At 37.9% G+C, this 22,049-nt stretch overlaps 1 protein-coding gene across 3 annotated transcripts in view; it reads right to left on the reverse strand.

The window, feature by feature from the left end:
• The window catches only part of LOC131636625 (proteinaceous RNase P 2-like), a 30,995-nt gene extending 11,425 nt beyond the window's left edge, over positions 1-19,570 (reverse strand). For 2 of the 3 annotated variants that reach the window (XM_058907237.1, XM_058907236.1), the window contains exon 1: positions 19,184-19,548. Coding sequence is in view for 1 of the 3 variants with exons in the window: in XM_058907235.1 (XP_058763218.1) it covers positions 6,193-8,112 (1,920 nt within the window). In the remaining 2 variants the exon portion in view is untranslated. Of the gene's footprint in view, positions 1-6,063; positions 9,353-19,183 lie in introns of those variants that run through there. The other variant, XM_058907235.1, reaches the window with a different exon arrangement.
• Between the last annotated feature and the right edge of the window lie 2,479 nt (positions 19,571-22,049).

Below are 22,049 nucleotides of genomic sequence, written 5' to 3' on the forward strand. Positions count from 1 at the left end.
ATTACAATGGTTTTCCACTTAGTCCGCAACTAAGTCTTCCAGAGTCTTCTGATCACACACTGATCACTCCAGGAACAACTGCTTAGATACCCTCTAAGACTTTTCTAGAGTCTACTGATCAACACGATCACTCTAGGCTTAGTTCACTCCTAAGACTTCCCTAGAGTATTCTGATCAACACGATCACTCTAGTTACAAACTGCTCAGCCAACTGCTAAGACTTCCTAGAGTATACTGATCACACTGATCACTCTAGTTCCTTACAACTTAATGTAATTCTAAGAGTATTACAAATGCTTCTTAAAAGCGATAATCACAACTGTGATATTTCTCTTAACGTTTAAGCTTAATCTCACTAATATATTACAACAGCAATGTAGTGAGTTGATTTGATGAAGATTCTGAGTTTAGATTTGAACAGCGTTTCAGCAAGTTTGATATAAGTTGTTTTGGTGCAGAATCGTTAACCTTGCTTCTCATCAGAACTTCATATTTATAGGCGTTTGAGAAGATGACCGTTGAATGCATTTAATGCTTTGCGTGTTCCGTACAGCATTGCACTTAATGTTATACGCTTTTGTCAACTACCTCGAGCCTTGTTCACGCTGTGTCTACTGACGTAGCCTTTAGTAGCTTTTAACGTTCCTTTTGTCAGTCAGCGTAGTCTGCCACCTGTACTTCCTTCTGATCTGATGTTTGTGAATACGACGTTTGAATATCATCAGAGTCAAAACAGCTTGGTGCATAGCATCTTCTGATCTTCTGACCTTGAAGTGCTTCTGAGCGTGATACCATCTTCTGATCTTCAGTGCTTCTGATCTCATGTTCTTCTGATGCTTCCATAGACCCATGTTCTGATTCTGCTTCGACCATCTTCTGATGTCTTGCCAGACCATGTTCTGATGTTGCATGCTGAACCATTTGAGTTACAACTTCTGAGCGCTGAATTATGCGTACTCTTTATATATATTTCCTGAAAGGGAAATTGCATTGTATTAGAGTACCATATTATCTTAAGCAAAATTCATATTATTGTTATCATCAAAACTAAGATAATTGATAAGAACAAATCTTGTTCTAACAATCTCCCCCTTTTTGATGATGACAAAAACATATATAAATGATATGAATTTGCGATCAGAAAGAGTAGACGGCAAAAGACAAATTACACAGCTATAGCATAAGCATATGAATATGTCTCCCCCTGAGATTAACAATCTCCCCCTGAGATAAATAATCTCCCCCTGAAATAAATACTCGAAGAACTTTGATAAAAGACTTCCCTGATTATTTCGGTAGAGACGATCATATAAGCTTCTGCCTTCAGAGAATTCATAGCTTCTGACTTCTGCTTCCATTGGACAGCTTCAGAACTTGAATTTCTTTAGATCCTTAGAACACTCACAGCTTCTGATTCCTGCTTCCATCGTGGACAGCTTCAGAACTTGAATTTCTTTGATCTTCAGAACATTCACAGCTTCTGACTTCTGCTTCCATTCAGGACAGCTTCAGAACTTGAATTTTCTGGATCTTTTAGAACATTCACATCTTCTGATTTCTGCTTCCCTCGGATAGCTTCAGAACTTTGAATGTCTACCAACATTACTTCATGCTAGATTTGTATCAGAACATTGTTGAATGTACCAGAGCATCATCAGAGCATCTCTACATCCTGAAATGTTACAGAACAAAAAACTAAATGACAAAAGTCAGCATGAACGAGTTAGAACATAAAATGTATGTTTGAACACATTATATGTATCAGAGCCATATAGGCTGAAATAATGTATCAGAGCAAATAATGTATCAGAGCCATAACATTATATGTATCATAGCAAATAGAATTTTGTCAGAACAGGATAGACAATGATATTCAAATTCTATTATCAGTGCTTCTGATCCATTCTTCTTTCTTGCTTCTGATCTCTGAAGCTTGACAGCACTCAGCTTGCTTCAGTTTCCAAGAGCTTATTCCTTTTACATAATAACGCTTCTTATGGTTTTGCTTCTAGTGTTTGCTTATGAAGATTCACTTCACTTCTGTACCTGCAAAACACTCAAACCATATAGAACTTGCAGTTCTTGTTAGTGAATGTGTGGGAGCCTTTACCCAGCAACTGATAGATTAATCAAATCATTTATCATTTATCTTCTCCCCCTTTTTGTCATAACATCAAAAAGAATATTTTAAAAAAAAATTCAGATGCATAAAACGACAAAAGAAAACATTTACTGGAATGTGAAACACAAAGAAACTTTTCATTGATAACCAAAAGATATTACAAAAGGTTCCTATGTTTAACAAGATGAGAAACATTCCTAGCAAATACAAAGTAGAGTTTCCAAAGAGGAAATCACTACAAAAAATTAAAAACAGAACCCTAGCTAGACACGCTCTGTGTCAACCCATCAAGAATCCCGGAGGACTTCTTGTCTTCCAGACTGAAACCTCCACTGTAGGAGAGATCCCAGAACCAAGGAGGAAGTGAGGGACAGTTCACAGACAGAGAGCTAATGTTGCAAACGGGGCTTTCCCTCAACATAGAAGTCAAGAATATCATTCTTAACCTCCTCCCATAACTCAAGAAAGTCTTCTGTCTTTGGATGAAAGTTGATAACAACATCAAAGAAGAGTCTGACTTGAGCGGTATTAGAAGAGCCATCCCGAGATGCACAGAGATCTGTCGCCTTTGAGTCATGGAGCTTCAACAGACTTAGAGTGAACGCTAGGTTTTGAGAGAAGAAATGAAAAACGAGAGAGAGAGAGAGAGAAAAAAAAACTTTAAGAGGAAGACAAAGAGATAGGAAACCAAAAAACCATTTTGAAGAGTATTTAAAAGAAAATAAAGTGAAACGAATGAAGAAAAGCATTTAATGTTACGTGACGTGAGGAGAGATAATAAAGACAAATGAGGTGACTAGCACAGTTACCTATGGTCGGCGTCCCTTCAACTGCACGCGCGCTTATCCATGAATAGTAACGACAGGTTTACCATCCCGAGATAAAACGTAACAGCTGTTTTGCTTTAAAAGAGGTTCTGAATCAACTTAGACAATGAAACGTTAGTAATAACCGAATCATAATTTCTAAAAGATTTCAATCAGAACTTCTGACAAAAAAATGTTCCACATTCATTTCAGAAGATACTCATATATGAGAACTTCTCATCTTCTCATTCTGGGCATAAATCCATACTGATGTTCTTCAGAATGAACTTAAACCTATCTTCAGCCAGGGGTTTTGTAAAGATATCAGCCCATTGATGGTCTGTATCAACAAAGTTTAAAGATATGACACCCTTCTGAACATAGTCCCTTATGAAATGATGTTTAATCTCAATATGTTTAGCTTTTGAATGAAGAATAGGATTCTTAGATAAACATATAGCAGAAGTATTATCACAGAATATAGGAATGTTACTCTCAGATATTTGATAATCTTCTAACTGACTCTTCATCCAGAGCATCTGTGTACTACAACCAGCAGCAGCTACATATTCTGCTTCTGTCGTTGATAGAGCAATAGTTGCTTGCTTCTTGCTGTACCAGGAGATCAAATGACTTCCAAGAAATTGGCAACTTCCTGAAGTACTTTTTCTTTCAATTCTATCTCCAGCATAGTCAGCATCGCAGAATCCTACTAAGTTGTATTCTTTAGATTTTCTGTAAACTAAGCCAACATTAGTAGTACCTTTCAGATACCTTAGAATTCTCTTAACAGCAGTTAAATGAGATTCTCTAGGATCTGATTGGAATCTAGCACACAAACAAACACTGAACAGAATGTCAGGTCTAGAAGCAGTCAGATATAGAAGAGATCCAATCATACCTCTGTATAACTTCTGATCTACCTTCTTACTTACCTCATCCTTACCTAGGATGCATGTTGGATGCATAGGAGTTTTGGCTTCTTTGCAGTCCAGAAGATTAAACTTCTTCAGAAGTTCCTTCACATACTTGGTTTGGTGAACATATGTTCCTTCTGATGTTTGATTTATTTGTATTCCAAGGAAATACTTGAGTTCTCCCATCATGCTCATTTCAAACTCAGCCTGCATAGACTCAGCAAACTCCTTTCCAAGTGTAGCATTAGATGTTCCAAAAATAATATCATCTACATATATTTGACAAATTAAAATATCCTTTTCAAAGGTTTTACAAAAGAGAGTAGTGTCCACTTTTCCTCTAGTGAAACCATTATCTAGAAGGAAAGAACTTAAGCGTTCATACCAAGCTCTGGGAGCTTGCTTCAATCCATATAATGATTTCTTTAGTTTAAACACATGATTCGGAGACATAGAGTCTTCAAAACCAGGAGGTTGATGGACATAAACTTCTTCATCTATATAACCATTTAAGAAGGCACTCTTAACATCCATTTGATAGAGAGTGATGTTATGTTGAGAGGCAAAAGAAATTAATAGACGAATAGATTCTAACCTGGCCACTGGTGCAAAGGTTTCTGTATAATCAATCCCTTCTTGCTGACTATAACCCTGAGCCACCAGTCTGGCTTTGTTTCTTACCACTTCACCTTTCTCACTGAGCTTGTTTCTGAAGACCCATTTTGTACCAATTATATTGAATCCATCTGGTCTAGGAACAAGATCCCAAACATCATTCCTTGTAAACTGATTCAGTTCTTCTTGCATAGCAATTATCCAGTCTGGATCTTCTAGAGCATGATCAACAGAAGTTGGCTCGATCAAAGATACAAGACCTAATTGACAGTCTGCATTGTTCTTAAGGAATGCTCTTGTTCTGATTGGATCATCCTTCTTTCCAAGAATGACATCTTCTGAATGACCAGAGATGAGTCTGGATGATCTTCTGACAGATGGTTCTTCAGAAATACTTAGATCCTCCAGAGAAGCTGATACTTGATCTTCTGGTTCTTTGCTTCTGAGGAGCTCTGCTTCTAATGCGTTGCTTCTTGGCTCAACAACTTCTGATATATCAATATCACAATCTGCAAAATTATCAGACTGCTTTGGTTTTTCAGAACCAAGCTTATCATCAAACCTGATATTGATTGATTCTTCTACAACCAATGTTTCAGTATTGTATACTCTGTAGCCTTTTGAGCGTTCAGAATATCCAAGAAGGAAACACTTTTGAGCTTTGGAATCAAACTTACCAAGATGATCTTTAGTGTTCAGAATAAAGCATACACATCCAAAAGGATGGAAATATGAAATGTTGGGCTTTCTATTCTTCCACAATTCATAAGGAGTCTTATTTAGAATAGGTCTGATAGAGATTCTATTCTGAATATAGCATGCAGTGTTTATTGCTTCTGCCCAGAAATGCTTAGCCATATTGGTTTCATTGATCATGGTTCTGGCCATTTCTTGCAGAGTCCTATTCTTTCGCTCTACAACCCCATTTTGCTGTGGAGTTCTAGGACAAGAGAAATCATGGGCAATACCATTCTCTTTGAAGAATTCTTCAAAGGATCCGTTCTCAAATTCACCACCATGATCACTTCTGACCTTTATGATTTTACACTCTTTTTCAGATTGAATCTGAATGCAGAAATCAAAGAACACTGAATGAGTCTCATCCTTGTGTTTTAAGAATTTTACCCAAGTCCAGCGGCTATAATCATCTACGATGACTAATCCATATTTCTTTCCTCTGACAGATGCTGTTTTGACTGGTCCAAACAGATCAATGTGCAAGAGTTCTAATGGCCTTGAGGTAGACACAACATTCTTAGACTTGAATGCAGGTTTGGAGAACTTGCCCTTCTGACATGCTTCACAAAGAGCATCTGATTTGAATTTCAGATTAGGGAGTCCTCTGACCAGATTCAGTTTGTTAATCTGAGAAATCTTTCTCAAACTAGCATGACCTAATCTTCTGTGCCAGACCCACTGCTCTTCAGAAACAGACATAAGACAGGTCACCTTCTGACTCATAAGATCTTGCAGATCTGTCTTATAAATGTTGTTCTTCCTCTTGCCTGTAAATAGGATTGAGCCATCCTTCTGATTTACAGCCTTGCAAGACTTTTGATTAAAGATTATATCATAACCATTGTCACTCAATTGACTGATAGATAAAAGGTTATGAGTTAATCCTTCTACAAGAAGTACATTAGAAATGGAAGGAGAGTTACCAGACTTTATAGTTCCAGAGCCAATTATCTTGCCCTTCTGATCTCCTCCAAACTTGACTTCTCCTCCAGACTTAAGCACCAGGTCTTGGAACATAGACCTTCTTCCTGTCATGTGTCGTGAGCATCCAGAGTCCAGGTACCATGACATGTTGTGCTTTGTCCTTCTTGCAGCCAAGGATATCTGCAATAGGAATAATCTTGTCCTTAGGTACCCACATTTTCTTGGGTCCTTTCTTGTTAGTTCTCCTCAAGTTCTGATTGAACTTGGGTTTAACATTATAAGCAATAGGAGGAACAGCATGATAATTTTTAATGTGAGTTTCATGATATTTCCTAGGTTGTGTCACATGCTTCTTGGTGTGTGTTATGTGAAAACTTTGTGCATGTGAAGTGTGCCTAATATCATGAGAGTGGCCATACTTGAACTGATCATACAATGGCTTGTATGTAATTTTCATTTCATCAACAGGTTCAAGTTTGTATGGGGTTTCACCCTCAAAACCAATGCCAACTCTTTTGTTTCCAGACACAGCATATATCATAGAAGCTAGCTGACTTCTGCCAATACTTCTAGATAAGAACTTCCTGAAACTTAAATCATATTCTTTCAGAATATGGTTTAGACTAGGAGTGGATTTTTCTGAATTAGAAGGAGATCCAACATCATTGGATAATTTTAAAAGTTTGTCTTTTAATTCAGAATTTTCCAACTCAAGCTTCTTTGTTTCAAATTCAAATTGCTTTTTCAGCTTTTTGTATTTGAGACTAATCTGAGACTTGAGTTCCAGAAGTTCAGTTAGACCGGAAACTAACTCATCTCTAGTAAGTTCAGAAAATACCTCTTCAGAATCTGATTCTGATGTAGATTCTGATCCGTCATCTTCTGTCGCCATCAGCGCACAGTTAGCCTGCTCATCTTCTGAATCATCTTCTGACTCATCCCAGGTTGCCATAAGACCTTTCTTCTTATGAAACTTTTTCTTGGGACTTTCCTTCTGAAGATTTGGACATTCATTCTTGTAGTGTCCAGGCTCATTGCATTCATAGCACATGACCTTCTTCTTGTCAAATCTTCTTTCATCAGAAGATTCTCCACGTTCAAATTTCCTTGAACTTCTGAAGCCTCTGAACTTCCTTTGCTTGGTCTTCCAGAGTTGATTTAGCCTTCTGGAGATCAGGGATAGTTCATCTTCTTCTTCAGATTCTGATTCCTCAGGATCTTCTTCTCTGGCCTGAAAAGCGTTAGTGCATTTCTTGATATTTGATTTTAATGTAATAGACTTACCTTTCTTTTGAGGCTCATTTGCATCCAGCTCAATTTCATGGCTTCTCAAGGCACTGATCAGCTCTTCCAGAGAAACTTCATTCAGATTCTTTGCAATCTTGAATGCAGTCACCATAGGACCCCATCTTCTGGGTAAGCTTCTGATGATCTTCTTTACGTGATCAGCCTTGGTGTATCCCTTGTCAAGAACTCTCAATCCAGCAGTAAGAGTTTGAAATCTTGAAAACATCTTTTCAATGTCTTCATCATCCTCCATCTTGAAGGCTTCATACTTCTGGATTAAGGCAAGAGCTTTTGTCTCCTTGACTTGAGCATTTCCTTCATGAGTCATTTTCAAGGACTCATATATGTCATAGGCCGTTTCCTTGTTAGATATCTTCTCATACTCAGCATGAGAGATAGCATTCAGCAAAACAGTTCTACATTTATGATGATTCCTGAAAAGCTTCTTTTGATCATCATTCATTTCTTGCCTTGACAGCTTCACGCCACTGGCATTTACTGGATGTTTGTAACCATCCATTAGAAGATCCCATAGATCACCATCTAGACCCAGAAAGTAACTTTCCAGTTTATCTTTCCAGTATTCAAAGTTTTCACCATCAAATACCGGCGGTCTAGTATAACCATTGTTACCGTTGTATTGCTCAGCAGAGCCAGATGTAGATGCAGGTGTAGATGTAGACTTTTCACTTTCATCAACCATCTTTTAAATGAAGCGTTTTTCTCTTCCTGAATCTTTTCTAAACACGGTTAAGTGCTTGCACCTTAGAACCGGCGCTCTGATACCAATTGAAGGATAGAAAAACACTTAGAAAGGGGGGGATTGAATAAGTGTGACTTTAAAACTTGGACGATAAAAATAAATTGCACAATTATTTTTATCCTGGTTCGCTGTTAACGAAGCTACTCCAGTCCACCCCCGCAGAGATGATTTACCTCAACCTGAGGATTTAATCCACTAATCGCACGGATTACAATGGTTTTCCACTTAGTCCGCAACTAAGTCTTCCAGAGTCTTCTGATCACACACTGATCACTCCAGGAACAACTGCTTAGATACCCTCTAAGACTTTTCTAGAGTCTACTGATCAACACGATCACTCTAGGCTTAGTTCACTCCTAAGACTTCCCTAGAGTATTCTGATCAACACGATCACTCTAGTTACAAACTGCTCAGCCAACTGCTAAGACTTCCTAGAGTATACTGATCACACTGATCACTCTAGTTCCTTACAACTTAATGTAATTCTAAGAGTATTACAAATGCTTCTTAAAAGCGATAATCACAACTGTGATATTTCTCTTAACGTTTAAGCTTAATCTCACTAATATATTACAACAGCAATGTAGTGAGTTGATTTGATGAAGATTCTGAGTTTAGATTTGAACAGCGTTTCAGCAAGTTTGATATAAGTTGTTTTGGTGCAGAATCGTTAACCTTGCTTCTCATCAGAACTTCATATTTATAGGCGTTTGAGAAGATGACCGTTGAATGCATTTAATGCTTTGCGTGTTCCGTACAGCATTGCACTTAATGTTATACGCTTTTGTCAACTACCTCGAGCCTTGTTCACGCTGTGTCTACTGACGTAGCCTTTAGTAGCTTTTAACGTTCCTTTTGTCAGTCAGCGTAGTCTGCCACCTGTACTTCCTTCTGATCTGATGTTTGTGAATACGACGTTTGAATATCATCAGAGTCAAAACAGCTTGGTGCATAGCATCTTCTGATCTTCTGACCTTGAAGTGCTTCTGAGCGTGATACCATCTTCTGATCTTCAGTGATTCTGATCTCATGTTCTTCTGATGCTTCCATAGACCCATGTTCTGATTCTGCTTCGACCATCTTCTGATGTCTTGCCAGACCATGTTCTGATGTTGCATGCTGAACCATTTGAGTTACAACTTCTGAGCGCTGAATTATGCGTACTCTTTATATATATTTCCTGAAAGGGAAATTGCATTGTATTAGAGTACCATATTATCTTAAGCAAAATTCATATTATTGTTATCATCAAAACTAAGATAATTGATAAGAACAAATCTTGTTCTAACAAATATTTGGAGAATATTATGCAATCTAATACAACGCTTAATGTAAGGATAAAATATTTTATCTGTTTTAAAGATTTTCATGTTTTCTAAATATGGAGAATATTTAGGAAAATTTGATTGAAGATATATTTTTATGGAGAATATCTCGCAGATCTCTAGCAGTCTCCCTACTGCATTTTGAAGCCCAAGTCCAGACCAGATGTGTGCTATAAATAGCTAGCTACAAACCTTTTGAAAAAGCAGAGGTTACGGGATTAGGTTAGGGTTTGTCCTATTAATGCGAGCCTCTATATTATCATGTTGATATAAGAGATGGACTGTTTTATTGAGTTGTAAGTTCTTTCATGCATTCATAAGCTGCTAAGTATTGAATGTATGTGTATCGCTTAGTGATCGGTCACCAATTTCACTTATACTCTGCAAATTATTTGGTAAAAATCAGTCATTTCGGTAACACTGTGAATGGTTTGTTCTTTGTTTTAAGTAGTTCTTTCATGTTTTGTTAATCTAATTGTTAGTGGTAATTTTTAGTAGAATAGTTACTTTTGATCACTTTGTTGGTAGTTATTGGTTATTTCAGGTGTAAGGAAGAAGTGCCGAAAAAATGGGACGAGAACAGAAGAAAACAAAGCCAAAATTGCAAGGAAAGAAGCTGACGCGGGCGCCAGTGTCGTGGGACACGGCCATGTCAGCTGAAAAAGAGAAAAAAATGCTATTGGGAGCAAACAGAGGCTGACACGGGCGCCAGTGTCGTGGGACACAGCCGTGTCAGCTGATACATGAAAAAGAGCCTTTTTAAGAGAAAACAGAGGCTGACACGGGCGCCAGTGTCGTGGGACACGGCCGTGTCAGCTGATGCGGCCAGAATTTGTTTTTTTAGCTGTTTCATTATTTCAAGTCTCATTAAGGGCGTTCTCGACTTTTTACATGAATGAAATGTAACCTAACACTACTTAGATCTAGTTTGAGAGTTTTTTGGGGATTATCTTGGATCATATTGAAGAATTCTACGGTGAAGAAGAGAAGCTAACAAGGGTTTCGAGAACGGAGATTTTCAACGACAATCGCAATTGAAGATCAAAGCCTTCCCTAATTTTTGTAATGTTTATCATCTTTATTTTTAATTCTTCGAATATTACTATGAGTAGCTAAACCCCCCATTGTTAGGGGGGTGTCCCTGAATTGCCATTGTTATGAACCGTATTTTCGTCAATTTATGTTATTGAAGTTTTATGAGTTTATTTTTATTGTGCAAAATTCTTAATGCATTTTCTATCGGACAAATAGTTTTCGGATTCACGGATGAGATTTAGGTCGGACAAACCAACTCAACGCAATTTGCACAATAATACTTCGGTGAAATTGCTTAGGAATGAGGATTTAACCGCAGTAACCGTTTAATTCTTGATAATTTTTATTATAGCACTTGATGTTATCTTTAATAGCTAAGGAATTAGGATTAAAGATAAACACCAAAGGTTTTCCGTTAAGGAATTAAGGAAAACAACTCTTGAGATTCGGTAGTAGCTCATTATAACTATATTTCATAAATTGGGGAATAAAATTCATTGCGCGGCAATTTAAACACCTAACCTAGCATGCTTTCTCATATTGTCAAGAACCGTTATTTTACTTTTGCTTTAATTAGTTATAATTTATATAATTTCTCTACAAACCAACAAACCCCATGATATTTTGTTCAATTGAATCATTGTAAAACTTGCATTTCCTACGCAGTCCGCGAGTTCGATACTGGGTATAAACCTCTATTTAAAACTACATCGGTGAAAAATAGTACACTTGCTAATTTTCCGATCAAGTTTTTGGCGCCGTTGCTGGGGACTGCCAAAATATAAGTTTAATAATAATTCAATTGGATTTTTGTTGCTCTGCAACTAAAATTTTAATTTTCTGTTATTTTATTTGCTCACTACTAATAATTGTCTAATCTTTGTATGCGAGGTAAGGCCTCAGCAAAATTTCTTTTTGACGCAGAGCCAGAACGATCATTGCGAGCTAGACTTCGAAAAGCAAGACAAGAAAGACCGGAAACATCAAAAGCAACACTGACAGTTTCTGAATCTGAAGAAGAGGAAGTAATTTCGGTTCATTCCGAACATTTAGACACCGAGTCTGAAACCATGGCTGTAGATCCACCTCTAGTGGAGAGACTTCTCGGTGACTATGGAGGATTAAATGCTCCAACTGGACGTTTGACAATAGTAAATCAACAGATCAATGTTGCTCATTTTCAGTTGCACCCTTCAACGATCCAGCAACTCGAAAAGAGACCTTTTTCGGGAAAAATCAATGAAGATGCAAATAAGCATTTACAGAGATTTCTCACGATGACCACGTCGTTAAAAATTGAAGGACACTCTGAGGAAGTGAAAAAGTTGGTAATGTTTCCCTTTACCCTTTCAGAAGATGCTGAAGAGTGGTTCTACTCTTTACCTGCTGGGAGCATTACAACTTGGCAACAGATGGAGACGACATTTCTCAACGAGTATTTTCCTGCTTCTGTGTATATCCGTAAGAGGTATGACATAGTAAAATTTAAACAGAAGGAAGGAGAATCACTTGGAGATGCGTACAAGAGGTTTAAACGATTATTAGTTGCATGTTCTACTCACAATATGGATGCAACTAAACAGATGCAGAACTTTGTGAATGGCCTCAAGATGAAGACTAAGCAACTCATTGACATAGCTGCTGGTGGCTCATCTAATTTAACAACAGCCACTAGTATCAAGAAGATCATTGAAGCCATTGCTGCGAATGAGCATTTGGAATTATATGACCGTAGTGTAAGCCAGCCGGAAGGGATGATTGATTTAAAGTTGGCTAATCAAGTTGTGAAAATGGAAGACCAAATTGCAGCTGAAGTCGAGAGAAGACTCAAGAAGATGACTGTTGAGACTCAAAATGTGGCTCAAGTTCAACCGGCTCAGACGGTCAGTTGTGAGATTTGTAATGGCCCTCACCAAACTGTGTATTGTTTTGCAACTCCTCAACAAATTGAAGAGATCAAGTTCTTGAAGTAGAACAATCCTTATTCTAACACCTATAATCCGGGATGGAAGAATCATCCAAACTTCTCATGGAAAGATCAACAACAAGTTCCTCAGAAGGCAGAATGGGAAATAGCTATTGAGAGACTGGCTGGACAATATTCTCAGTTTCAAGAAGAGACAAGAAATAACTATAGGAACACAACAGCTTCAATAAAAAATCTGGAAGTTCAAGTGGGTCAGATAGCACAACATCTCACTCTACAGGCACAAGGCACTCTTCCAAGCTCAACTATGGCAAATCCAAAAAACCAAGAGAAAATTAATGTTGTCTCAACAAGAAGTCAGAAAGCGCCAGAGCCTGAAGAAGAAGAGGAAATAAATGACAATTTAGTCATAGAGGTAGATCTGGAAGTGAGAGAAAATCCGAAAGAACCCGAAGTAGTGGTACCACCGGTTAAGCCACTTGAAGAGAAAAATAAGAAAGAAACTAAACCGGCGATCAAGCTACCTTTCCCCTCCAGAGTGACAAAGAAAGATTCAAAAGAGAAAGACTTTGAGAAGTTTATTGCAATGTTCAAAAAGTTAGAGATCAACTTACCTTTCTTTGAAGCACTTGAAAATGTGCCTGCATACAAGAAATTCATGAAGGAGGTAATTTCAAAAAAAAAGGTTAGTGGGGGATGAAACAGAAATTGTGACTGAAAAGTGTGGTAGAGTCTCGCCAGCAAGGAAGATCCCCATTAAGAAGAAAGACCCTAGAGTGGTGGCAATACCGTGCACCATCAATTGCAGAGTGCTCAAGAAGGTGTTAATTGATTCTGGTTCTAGTGTGAGTTTGATGCCATTGTCCATCTTCAAAAAGCTGGAGATTGGAAAAATAAGCGAGAGTGAAGCAAAGTTGAAATTCGCTGATCACACTATTAAGAAGTCATATGGGATAGCCGAAGATGTAATGGTAGAGATTGACAAGTTTGTCTACCCAGTTGATTTCCACATCATGGACATTCCTGAGGATGAAGAGACTCCAATCCTTCTTGGGCGACCATTTCTGCTTACTAGTCGCTGCAATTTGGATATTGAAAAAAGGGAACTCGTAGTTAAATCATTTGATGAGGAGGTAACACTGAAGGTGTTAGAAGTCAAAAAACAAGCTGCTAGTGGGAATAATCAATCTAAAGTTGGTATGATCAGAAGTGAGGGAGCCAACAAAAGTCCACATCATCCCGAAAAAGTTTCAAGTATCATCTCTAAGGTGGCCTCAGCTCTTACACCTATAAAAATTCATGCAGTAATTCAAGAAATCAAGAAGAAGAAAACAGTGGAAAGTAAAGGTGAGACGATGAAAGTGGGTAGTAACTTGAAGAGAAAAGTGGTCCATACTTCTCTGCTTCATAAGTTTGTGCTTGCGGAAGTGACAAGCAACCAAGTTTGGAGGAGGAAGTACCCTCCTTAATAAAGGGTATTGGACCGTCGAGCCATGCGACGTTAAACGAAGCGCTTCGTGGGAGGCAACCCACAGTTTTAATAATGCGGTTTACTTTTTGTTTTGTTTTCAGAAGAAAAAAAAGGCGGGTCTCTTCGGTGAAAGCTAGGAAGCGGCAGCTGGAGTCGCAGTACCCTCTGTGAGTTCACCCTCACTATCTTGAATTTAAACATTAAGGTCAATGTTTGGTTCAAGTGTGGGGGGGTTTTATTGCTTTCAGTTTTTAGTTCCAGTTATTCTTGTTTGTTTTAGTTATTTCTGTTTAATGTTGACCTTCCAGTGTTATAGATTGATGTGCTTTATTGGATGATTGATGGAGTAGTAAGGAAAGGATGAACGAGACAACTCAATCTTGCACCAAAAGGCATCCCTGAAAGTTGATACAACCGAAAGAAGTAGTTGAACGCAACTTGATGACACCGGACTGAGATTGAAAGCTGGTACATACGAACCGGAAAAGAAGCGACATTACACAATAAGCACTCGGGATCCTGTAAGCTATGCCCAACATGGTGAGATCATAAAAAGCCAGAAATTTATCATCATGAGAGAGTAGTCAGGTATGACTTTATCACTTTGAATTTGCGTAAGTTCTACTCATATGACACTACATGATAACACACACTGAGGCACGTTTTTTTTTGTTTCCCCTTGAGCCTTTCTAGCCGTCCTTTATTTATGTTTATCCATTGCAAACCCCTTTGAGCCTGTATCCCTTGTTTGTTTTTTTTAAACCGCATATATTACCCCTTGGCCAAAAAGAAAAAAAAAATTCCCTCTTACCCGTGCTCGGCATAAACGTTGTGGATGTAGAAACTGTGCAAAATTCTAAGTTTGGGGTGGTGAACCTTATACGAAAAGGGCAAGTGTGAAAAAAAAATGTGGAGACTCTTGAATGCTCCAGAAAAAAGAGAAGAAAAAAAATATAGAACTCATAAAAACACACTTGTCCAGGCTAAATGACTTGGTTACATTTGAAACACTCGAATAATTGAGTGAAGTTAAAGAGTCAATGTTAAACCCCATCGTATTCAAATAAGCACAATGACAAGAAAGAAAACATGACTGCCTAGCCCCCAAAACCTTTGTGTATCAGTTTCCTTGTTTATCCCACCTGTCCTAAGCCCCGTTACAATCCAAAGACCTCAAAAAGTGTGTGCAAAGTGTTTGTGTATGAAAGTAGAATTTGTTCAAATTTAAAAGTTGATATTGCATATTGTGATTTATGAGTGAATTGCTTTTAACTGTGAGAGACTTGGTGAGAAGTGTGAAAAAGCTTACAGGTGAAGGAGAATTTTAATGTGAAAGTGGAGCGGAAAATTCGGGGAGTAAAAGCTAGCACGATTGACCGGAAGGGTGGAAGTCGAGTTGTGAAAAACACGGTTGTATTGTGGAAGCATAAATTTAGGGGTGACCTTTGTTTGATGTCTCAGGCATTGCTTGAGGACAAGCAACGAGCTAAGTTTGGGGTTGTGATCGGTCACCAATTACACTTATACTCCGCAAATTATTTGGTAAAAATCAGTCATTTCGGTAACACTGTGAATGGTTTGTTCTTTGTTTTAAGTAGTTCTTTTATGTTTTGTTAATCTAATTGTTAGTGGTAATTTTTAGTAGAATAGTTACTTTTGATCACTTTGTTGGTAGTTATTGGTTATTTCAGGTGTAAGGAAGAATCGCCGAAAAAATGGGACGAGAACAGAAGAAAACAAAGCCAAAATTGCAAGGAAAGAAGCTGACGCGGGCGCCAGTGTCGTGGGACACGGCCATGTCAGCTGAAAAAGAGAAAAAAAATGTTGTTGGGAGCAAACAGAGGCTGACACGGGCGCCAGTGTCATGGGACACGGCCGTGTCAGCTGATACATGAAAAAGAGCCTTTTTAAGAGAAAATAGAGGCTGACACGGGCGCCAGTGTCGTGAGACACGACCGTGTCAGCTGATGCGGCCAGAATTTGTTTTCTTAGCTGTTTCATTATTTCAAGTCTCATTAAGGGCGTTCTCGACTTTTTACATGAATGAAATGTAACCTAACACTACTTACTTAGACCTAGTTTGAGAGTTTTTTGGGGATTATCTTGGATCATATTGAAGAATTCTACGGTGAAGAAGAGAAGCTAACAAGGGTTTCGAGAACGGAGATTTTCAACGGCAATCGCAATTGAAGATCAAAGCCTTCCCTAATTTTTGTAATGTTTATCATCTTTATTTTTAATTCTTCGAATATTACTATGAGTAGCTAAACCCCCCATTGTTAGGGGGGTGTCCCTGAATTGCCATTGTTATGAACCGTATTTTCATCAATTTATGTTATTGAAGTTTTATGAGTTTATTTTTATTGTGCAAAATTCTTAATGCCTTTTCTATCGGACAAATAGTTTTCGGATTCACGGATGAGATTTAGGTCGGACAAACCAATCAACGCAATTTGCACAATAATACTTCAGTGAAATTGCTTAGGAATGAGGATTTAACCGCAGTAACCGTTTAATTCTTGATAATTTTTATTATAGCACTTGATGTTATCTTTAATAGCTAAGGAATTAGGATTAAAGATAAACACCAAAGGTTTTCCGTTAAGGAATTAAGGAAAACAACTCTTGAGATTCGGTAGTAGCTCATTATAACTATATTTCATAAATTGGGGAATAAAGTTCATTGCGCGGCAATTTAAACACCTAACCTAGCATGCTTTCTCATATTGTCAAGAAGCGTTATTTTACTTTTGCTTTAATTAGTTATAATTTATATAATTTCTCTACAAACCAACAAACCCCATGATATTTTGTTCAACTGAATCATTGTAAAACTTGTATTTCCTACGCAGTCCGCGAGTTCGATACTGGGTATAAACCTCTATTTAAAACTACATCGGTGAAAAATAGTACACTTGCTAATTTTCCGATCACTTAGGTATCATTGATACAGTTATCTAAGTGTGTGTTGCTTTATCATGTTGATATAAGAGATGGACTGTTTTATTGAGTTGTAAGTTCTTTCATGCATTCATAAGCTGCTAAGTATTGAATGTATGTGTATAACTTAGGTATCATTGATACAATTATCTAAGTGTGTGTTGCTTGTGATTCAAGCTATTGTTCTTGGAAGAACTCTTATAAATATATTATCCATCAAGAGGATAGAGGACTCTCAAGTAACACATACTTATACACACTCAACACTACTCAAAGAGCATTCTACTCCAAGTAACCCTGACCACATAACTTCAACCGCCTGCCTAGCAACGCCGACCACTAGCAAGACCTCTCACCTCACGTGGGTTATTCCCTTAAACAACCTCAAAAACCACCGTACAGGGCTGGTTTTACGACCGGCTTTAAATTTTAAGTTTATAACTTAACCTACAGAGTCGTCACCTACGTTTTTATTTTATCCTAAGGATAAGGGTAAACATGGGAGAAAAAACCTAATATTATTGAGATTGGGTAAGTTGAGAAATTAGGGTTAAGGGAAGGTGTTAAGGACTTCCTTAAGGTTTTCTATGTCTTCTAAACAAGGTTTCTATGTCTTCTAAACAAGGTTTATGATAAGAGTATTACAGTAAGGTTTATGGTTTACGATAAAGAAATATAATCCAATTATAGAAAATAGGGTAAAGGATAAAACCTTAAACCTATTGAGATTTGGGGAAAGGGGACTCGTTCGGTTGCCCGAATGCCTACGTACCTCCTTAATGGAAGAGGATCAAAGTCAACGGTTGCCTGAATGCCTACGTACCTCCTTAATGGAAGGAGGATCAAAGTCAACGTAGTTCGTAGGATTTGTTGGTGTTTTTTTATGGGATTATATGCATTTATTTGTATGCTGAAAGTGTTTTAGAATGTTTACGCAGTTCGTAATTCGTAGTTAACAATGAATTTAATATGGCATATAATCCCTATTTTTTGTATTTTTTATTTAATAATTATGTTAAATTGAATTAGAAAAGTTAAGTGTTTTAGCTTAATTTTGAATCGTCGAAGAAGGTCAGGTCTTCATCAGAATTAAATCGCTCTTGGCGAAGTGATTGATTCGATTGAGTCTTGATAAAGAATTTCGATCTTTATCAGAATTAATTCACTCGAGGCGGAGAAATTTGACTTTGTTCATTTATCGCTTTGAGCGATAGCGTTTGATTATTGCTCAAGGCATAAACCAAATTTCGCATGAATTTTAAATGTTTCGTTGAATAATACATCGGTAAGGTGTTAAGTCGACCTATTAGTTACCCGTGGATATGGTGGATGTATATCCGTTTATTCTATTATTTGCGAAGAATTATACTCCCTCCGTCCCACAATGAAGTGATCAATTTGGAATAAAATGATGTCCCAAAATAAATGATCCATTTCAATTTCCAATACATTTTTTACAATTCTACCCTCTAATTATTAAAAAGTTCACAACTCCCAATACATGATAAGGGTACTATGGTAAAAAATAATATTATCTCTCTTACTTTTTTACACTTTTCTTAATCGGTGTGAAATGGTGTGATGAATCACTATTGTGGGACGGAGTAGTAATTAATACAATTATATAGAAAAAATGATTAATGTTAGTAAGTGTTTATAAAATATGGTTAGAGATTTAAAAATTTAATTACTATTACAAATATCATTATTAATGTATTATTTATTTAATTATTATAAACATTTTTTATATATGGACAAGAAAGGAACACAAGTATTTTTTATCTTTATTAATTAGAAGAGTTAAAACATTTTTGTGTTATGATTTTTTTATTGTTTTTTTTGTGTTAATAATAAAAATAATAATAATAATAATCAAAATAAAAAAATAATTAAAAGACATTTGACTCATTGAAATTTGTTTAAATAAATAAATAATAAAACAACAATTTGAAAAAAATAGAGAAATGGAGAAACGTGGATGTTCTTCTCATATCTCAAAAGAAAATTTTAAACATCAACCAATCAATGGTTGACACATGGCATTAAAAAAGAGAAAAAGAAAAATACAAAATTAAATAGAAAAAGGTGAATAAACATTGAAATAAATTTGGGTAGAAACTACCAGCCCCTTTTTACAATACCCTAACCTTCTCTCACTCGTTTTTTTTCTTTCAGATTGCAAAAACTCTCTTAAATTCTCCACCCTCTCTCCTTTATTCAAACCACAAAATAAAATTACTCCGCAAGGCAATTCAAACGAGTAATAAATCAATTAATCCAACACAAATTAAGAGGAGAAGAAGAGGTGGTTACCGGATTTGCTTCTGCGGATCGCGACCGAAAATCTGTCCGTGCGGAGTGCGATTTGGATGACGGTTGGGCGAGCAAGGCGGCGTTGGGAGGTCCGATTGGGAGGTGGCCGCACGGTTGTTTAGTGTGGTGCTGCATTCATCGCGGTCCGACGATTTGTGCGGTTCTGTTTCTCGTTCTTCTTTTGATGAAAGCTTTGAAAAGTTGACAAGTTAAATAAGATATTGGTTTATTTTATGAATTGTTTTGGTGTAGAGATAATGGTTGGGGAGTTTGTGTGTACAGTGCAGGTTATGTTTTTTTTTTGTACGTGAAGTGTAGATTGTGGATGGAAATTGGCCTCGGATGAGAATCTACGGGGAATAGAAAATCGGCCCCCCTGTGCAATTGTATGAGTATATTTATATTAAAGAAAATTAGGGTTTTTTGAAAAGGAATAAAATAAAACTTGATCAAAATAATTAACAAAATTTATTTGGTTTGATTTAGTGATCATATTTAATTAAGAGAATTTTTTTATCCACATCCCTATCTTCTTGGTGACCCTCAGTGAAATACCGTAAGTGTCCCTTTTCTTCGGAAATGTATTTCCGAAGTTGAAAAAAAGACTGATTTTGGAAATGCATTTTCGAAATCACCTTTTTTTTACGTAAAAAATATATTTCGGAAATACATTTCCGAAATAATGTGCGTTTTTGCTATTTAAACAAAACAGCCTCCCCCCAAATCATTTACCCTAAATCATTCAAAAATCCAAAAATTCGTCTGAACCAGTTGCATAACCACCAAAGGCAAATTTAAAGACCATCAAAGGCTACTTCAAAGGCTCTTAAACTACTTCTAAAGTACCTCCAACAACATCTCAAATCAGTAAGTTTTCTAAACTTTCAATGTAGGTTTGAATTTGATATTAGGGGTGTTATAGTGTAGTTCATTTAAGTTATTACATGTTTGGTCAAAAAAAAAAAAAGTTATTACATGTCACTGGTGTTGTTTAGATAGGAAAATTGAGGTTTTGATGCACTTAGGGCAAGCTTTTGGATTTTCTGCAAAAATGGTGTCGCAAGTGTTTTCGGAAGTGCATTTCCGAAAACACCTCCCTGACCAGTTTTAGAAATGCACTTTCGAAGTTGACCCAAATGTTTTTTTTTTTTAAATTTTGTTGATTGTTTAGCCTTCTAACCTGTTCACTTATGGATTTCAATTGTTTCAGGAAAATGGTAGGCGACCCAGCTAGAATTAGACAGGGGAGAGAGACACTGACAGCGTCAGCTAGACGCGAGCGAGCGGCGCAGCTTGCATCGATGTGGGGATGTGGTGGAGTACGAGCACCCGCTCAGACAGATGAGCCTGGTTCCTCGTCTGGATCGAGGAGTCGGCTGGCTAGGGTATCTTCTTTCCGTCAGGAGGAGGTACGGGAGGAGGAGGAGGTGAGATACCAGGAGGCGGAGGAGGAGATACCTGATGTTGATCCTCCACACGGGGAGGAGGAAGAGGAGGGCTACCCGGGAGGGCCTAGGGACACGTCCGTGCTGATTTCCTACCACGAGCACGTCGCTCGACGTGTCTGGGAGGGAGAGGTATTTTTTATAATTTATTCGACTTTATTTAACGGTTTTTTATTTAGCTTTTTATTCCACATTTTCTTAACGGTATAATTAACAATGTTTTTTGTTTTTGTTGTAACAGGAAAGGCCGACTTTAAAAATGGTGAACCACGCGCGGAAGATTTTTGGTCTCTTTAAACCAGAGGCGCAGTGCTTCAATGATGCGGTGACTGCTTCCGGGTTAGGTGGGTTGTGCATGACCGGGTATACCACCATCAGCCACGGCATGCAGGGGGCTTTTGTGGAGCGGTGGCATAGGGAGACGTCTTCTTTCCACTTACCAGTTAGGGAGATGACGATCACCTTGCACGATGTGCATTGTCTTCTCCACTTGCCGATTAGGGGGATGCTGCTGAACCATTCCTAGATCCAGAGGGTTGATACGATCGAGTGGATGGAGATCTATCTGGGTATGGACCCTTATATGGCTGATTATGAGTGCCGGACGACAAATGGGCCTCATATCCGGTTCTCCATATTGAGCAAGCTGTATGAGCACCACTTGGTGGCGGCGGCCGATTCTGAGGAGGCGGGTAACGACCTATTATGGAGTATCATCATGCCTGCGCTCTCCGGTGTTGGTTCATATTTTTGGTAGGCACTGCATTCTTTGTGGACAAGAGTGCAAGATACGTCGACGTGACCTACCTCCGCTACTTCATGGACGTGACTACCGTTCACCAGTGGAACTAGGGGTCAGCTATTCTGGTATACCTATACCAGAAGCTGAATGAAGCCTCCAACTGGAAGACCAGGCAGATGACCGGATCCACCATACTCCTAACGGTACTATTCATTTTAATTGTTTCATTTATTTATGATTCATATTTATTTTTAATACATTATCGTGTTAGTGTTTCAGGGCTAGATCATCTCTTACTTCCCTCGCATCCACGGCTTCGCCATTGATACTGCGTACGAGGATGCCATACCCAGGGTCGCCCGATATGTTCTCCAAAGGGGGAACAATGCAGTGGGACCATATCGCGGGTACCTCAACCGCACAGCTCACGATGACATTCCTTGGAGGCCATTCAATGACTACACTGTTGTTGTCCCCTTTGATCGCATCGCGTTATACTCTGGTTGGTTGGCATGCGGTACCAACACCTTGGTGAGGTATCTCTATAAGCGGTGCATGCGGCAGTTTGGACATGTGTAGATGATATCGAGATCACCTTTTGAGGCTGCTCCCGACACAGTTACCCGAGTGGAGCTCACTGCCATATTTAAGGACTGGGAGCGTCATTTGGTCCTGGAGG

This window comes from Vicia villosa, unplaced genomic scaffold (genome assembly GCF_029867415.1).
Source record: "Vicia villosa cultivar HV-30 ecotype Madison, WI unplaced genomic scaffold, Vvil1.0 ctg.001794F_1_1, whole genome shotgun sequence".
NCBI lineage: Eukaryota > Viridiplantae > Streptophyta > Magnoliopsida > Fabales > Fabaceae > Vicia > Vicia villosa.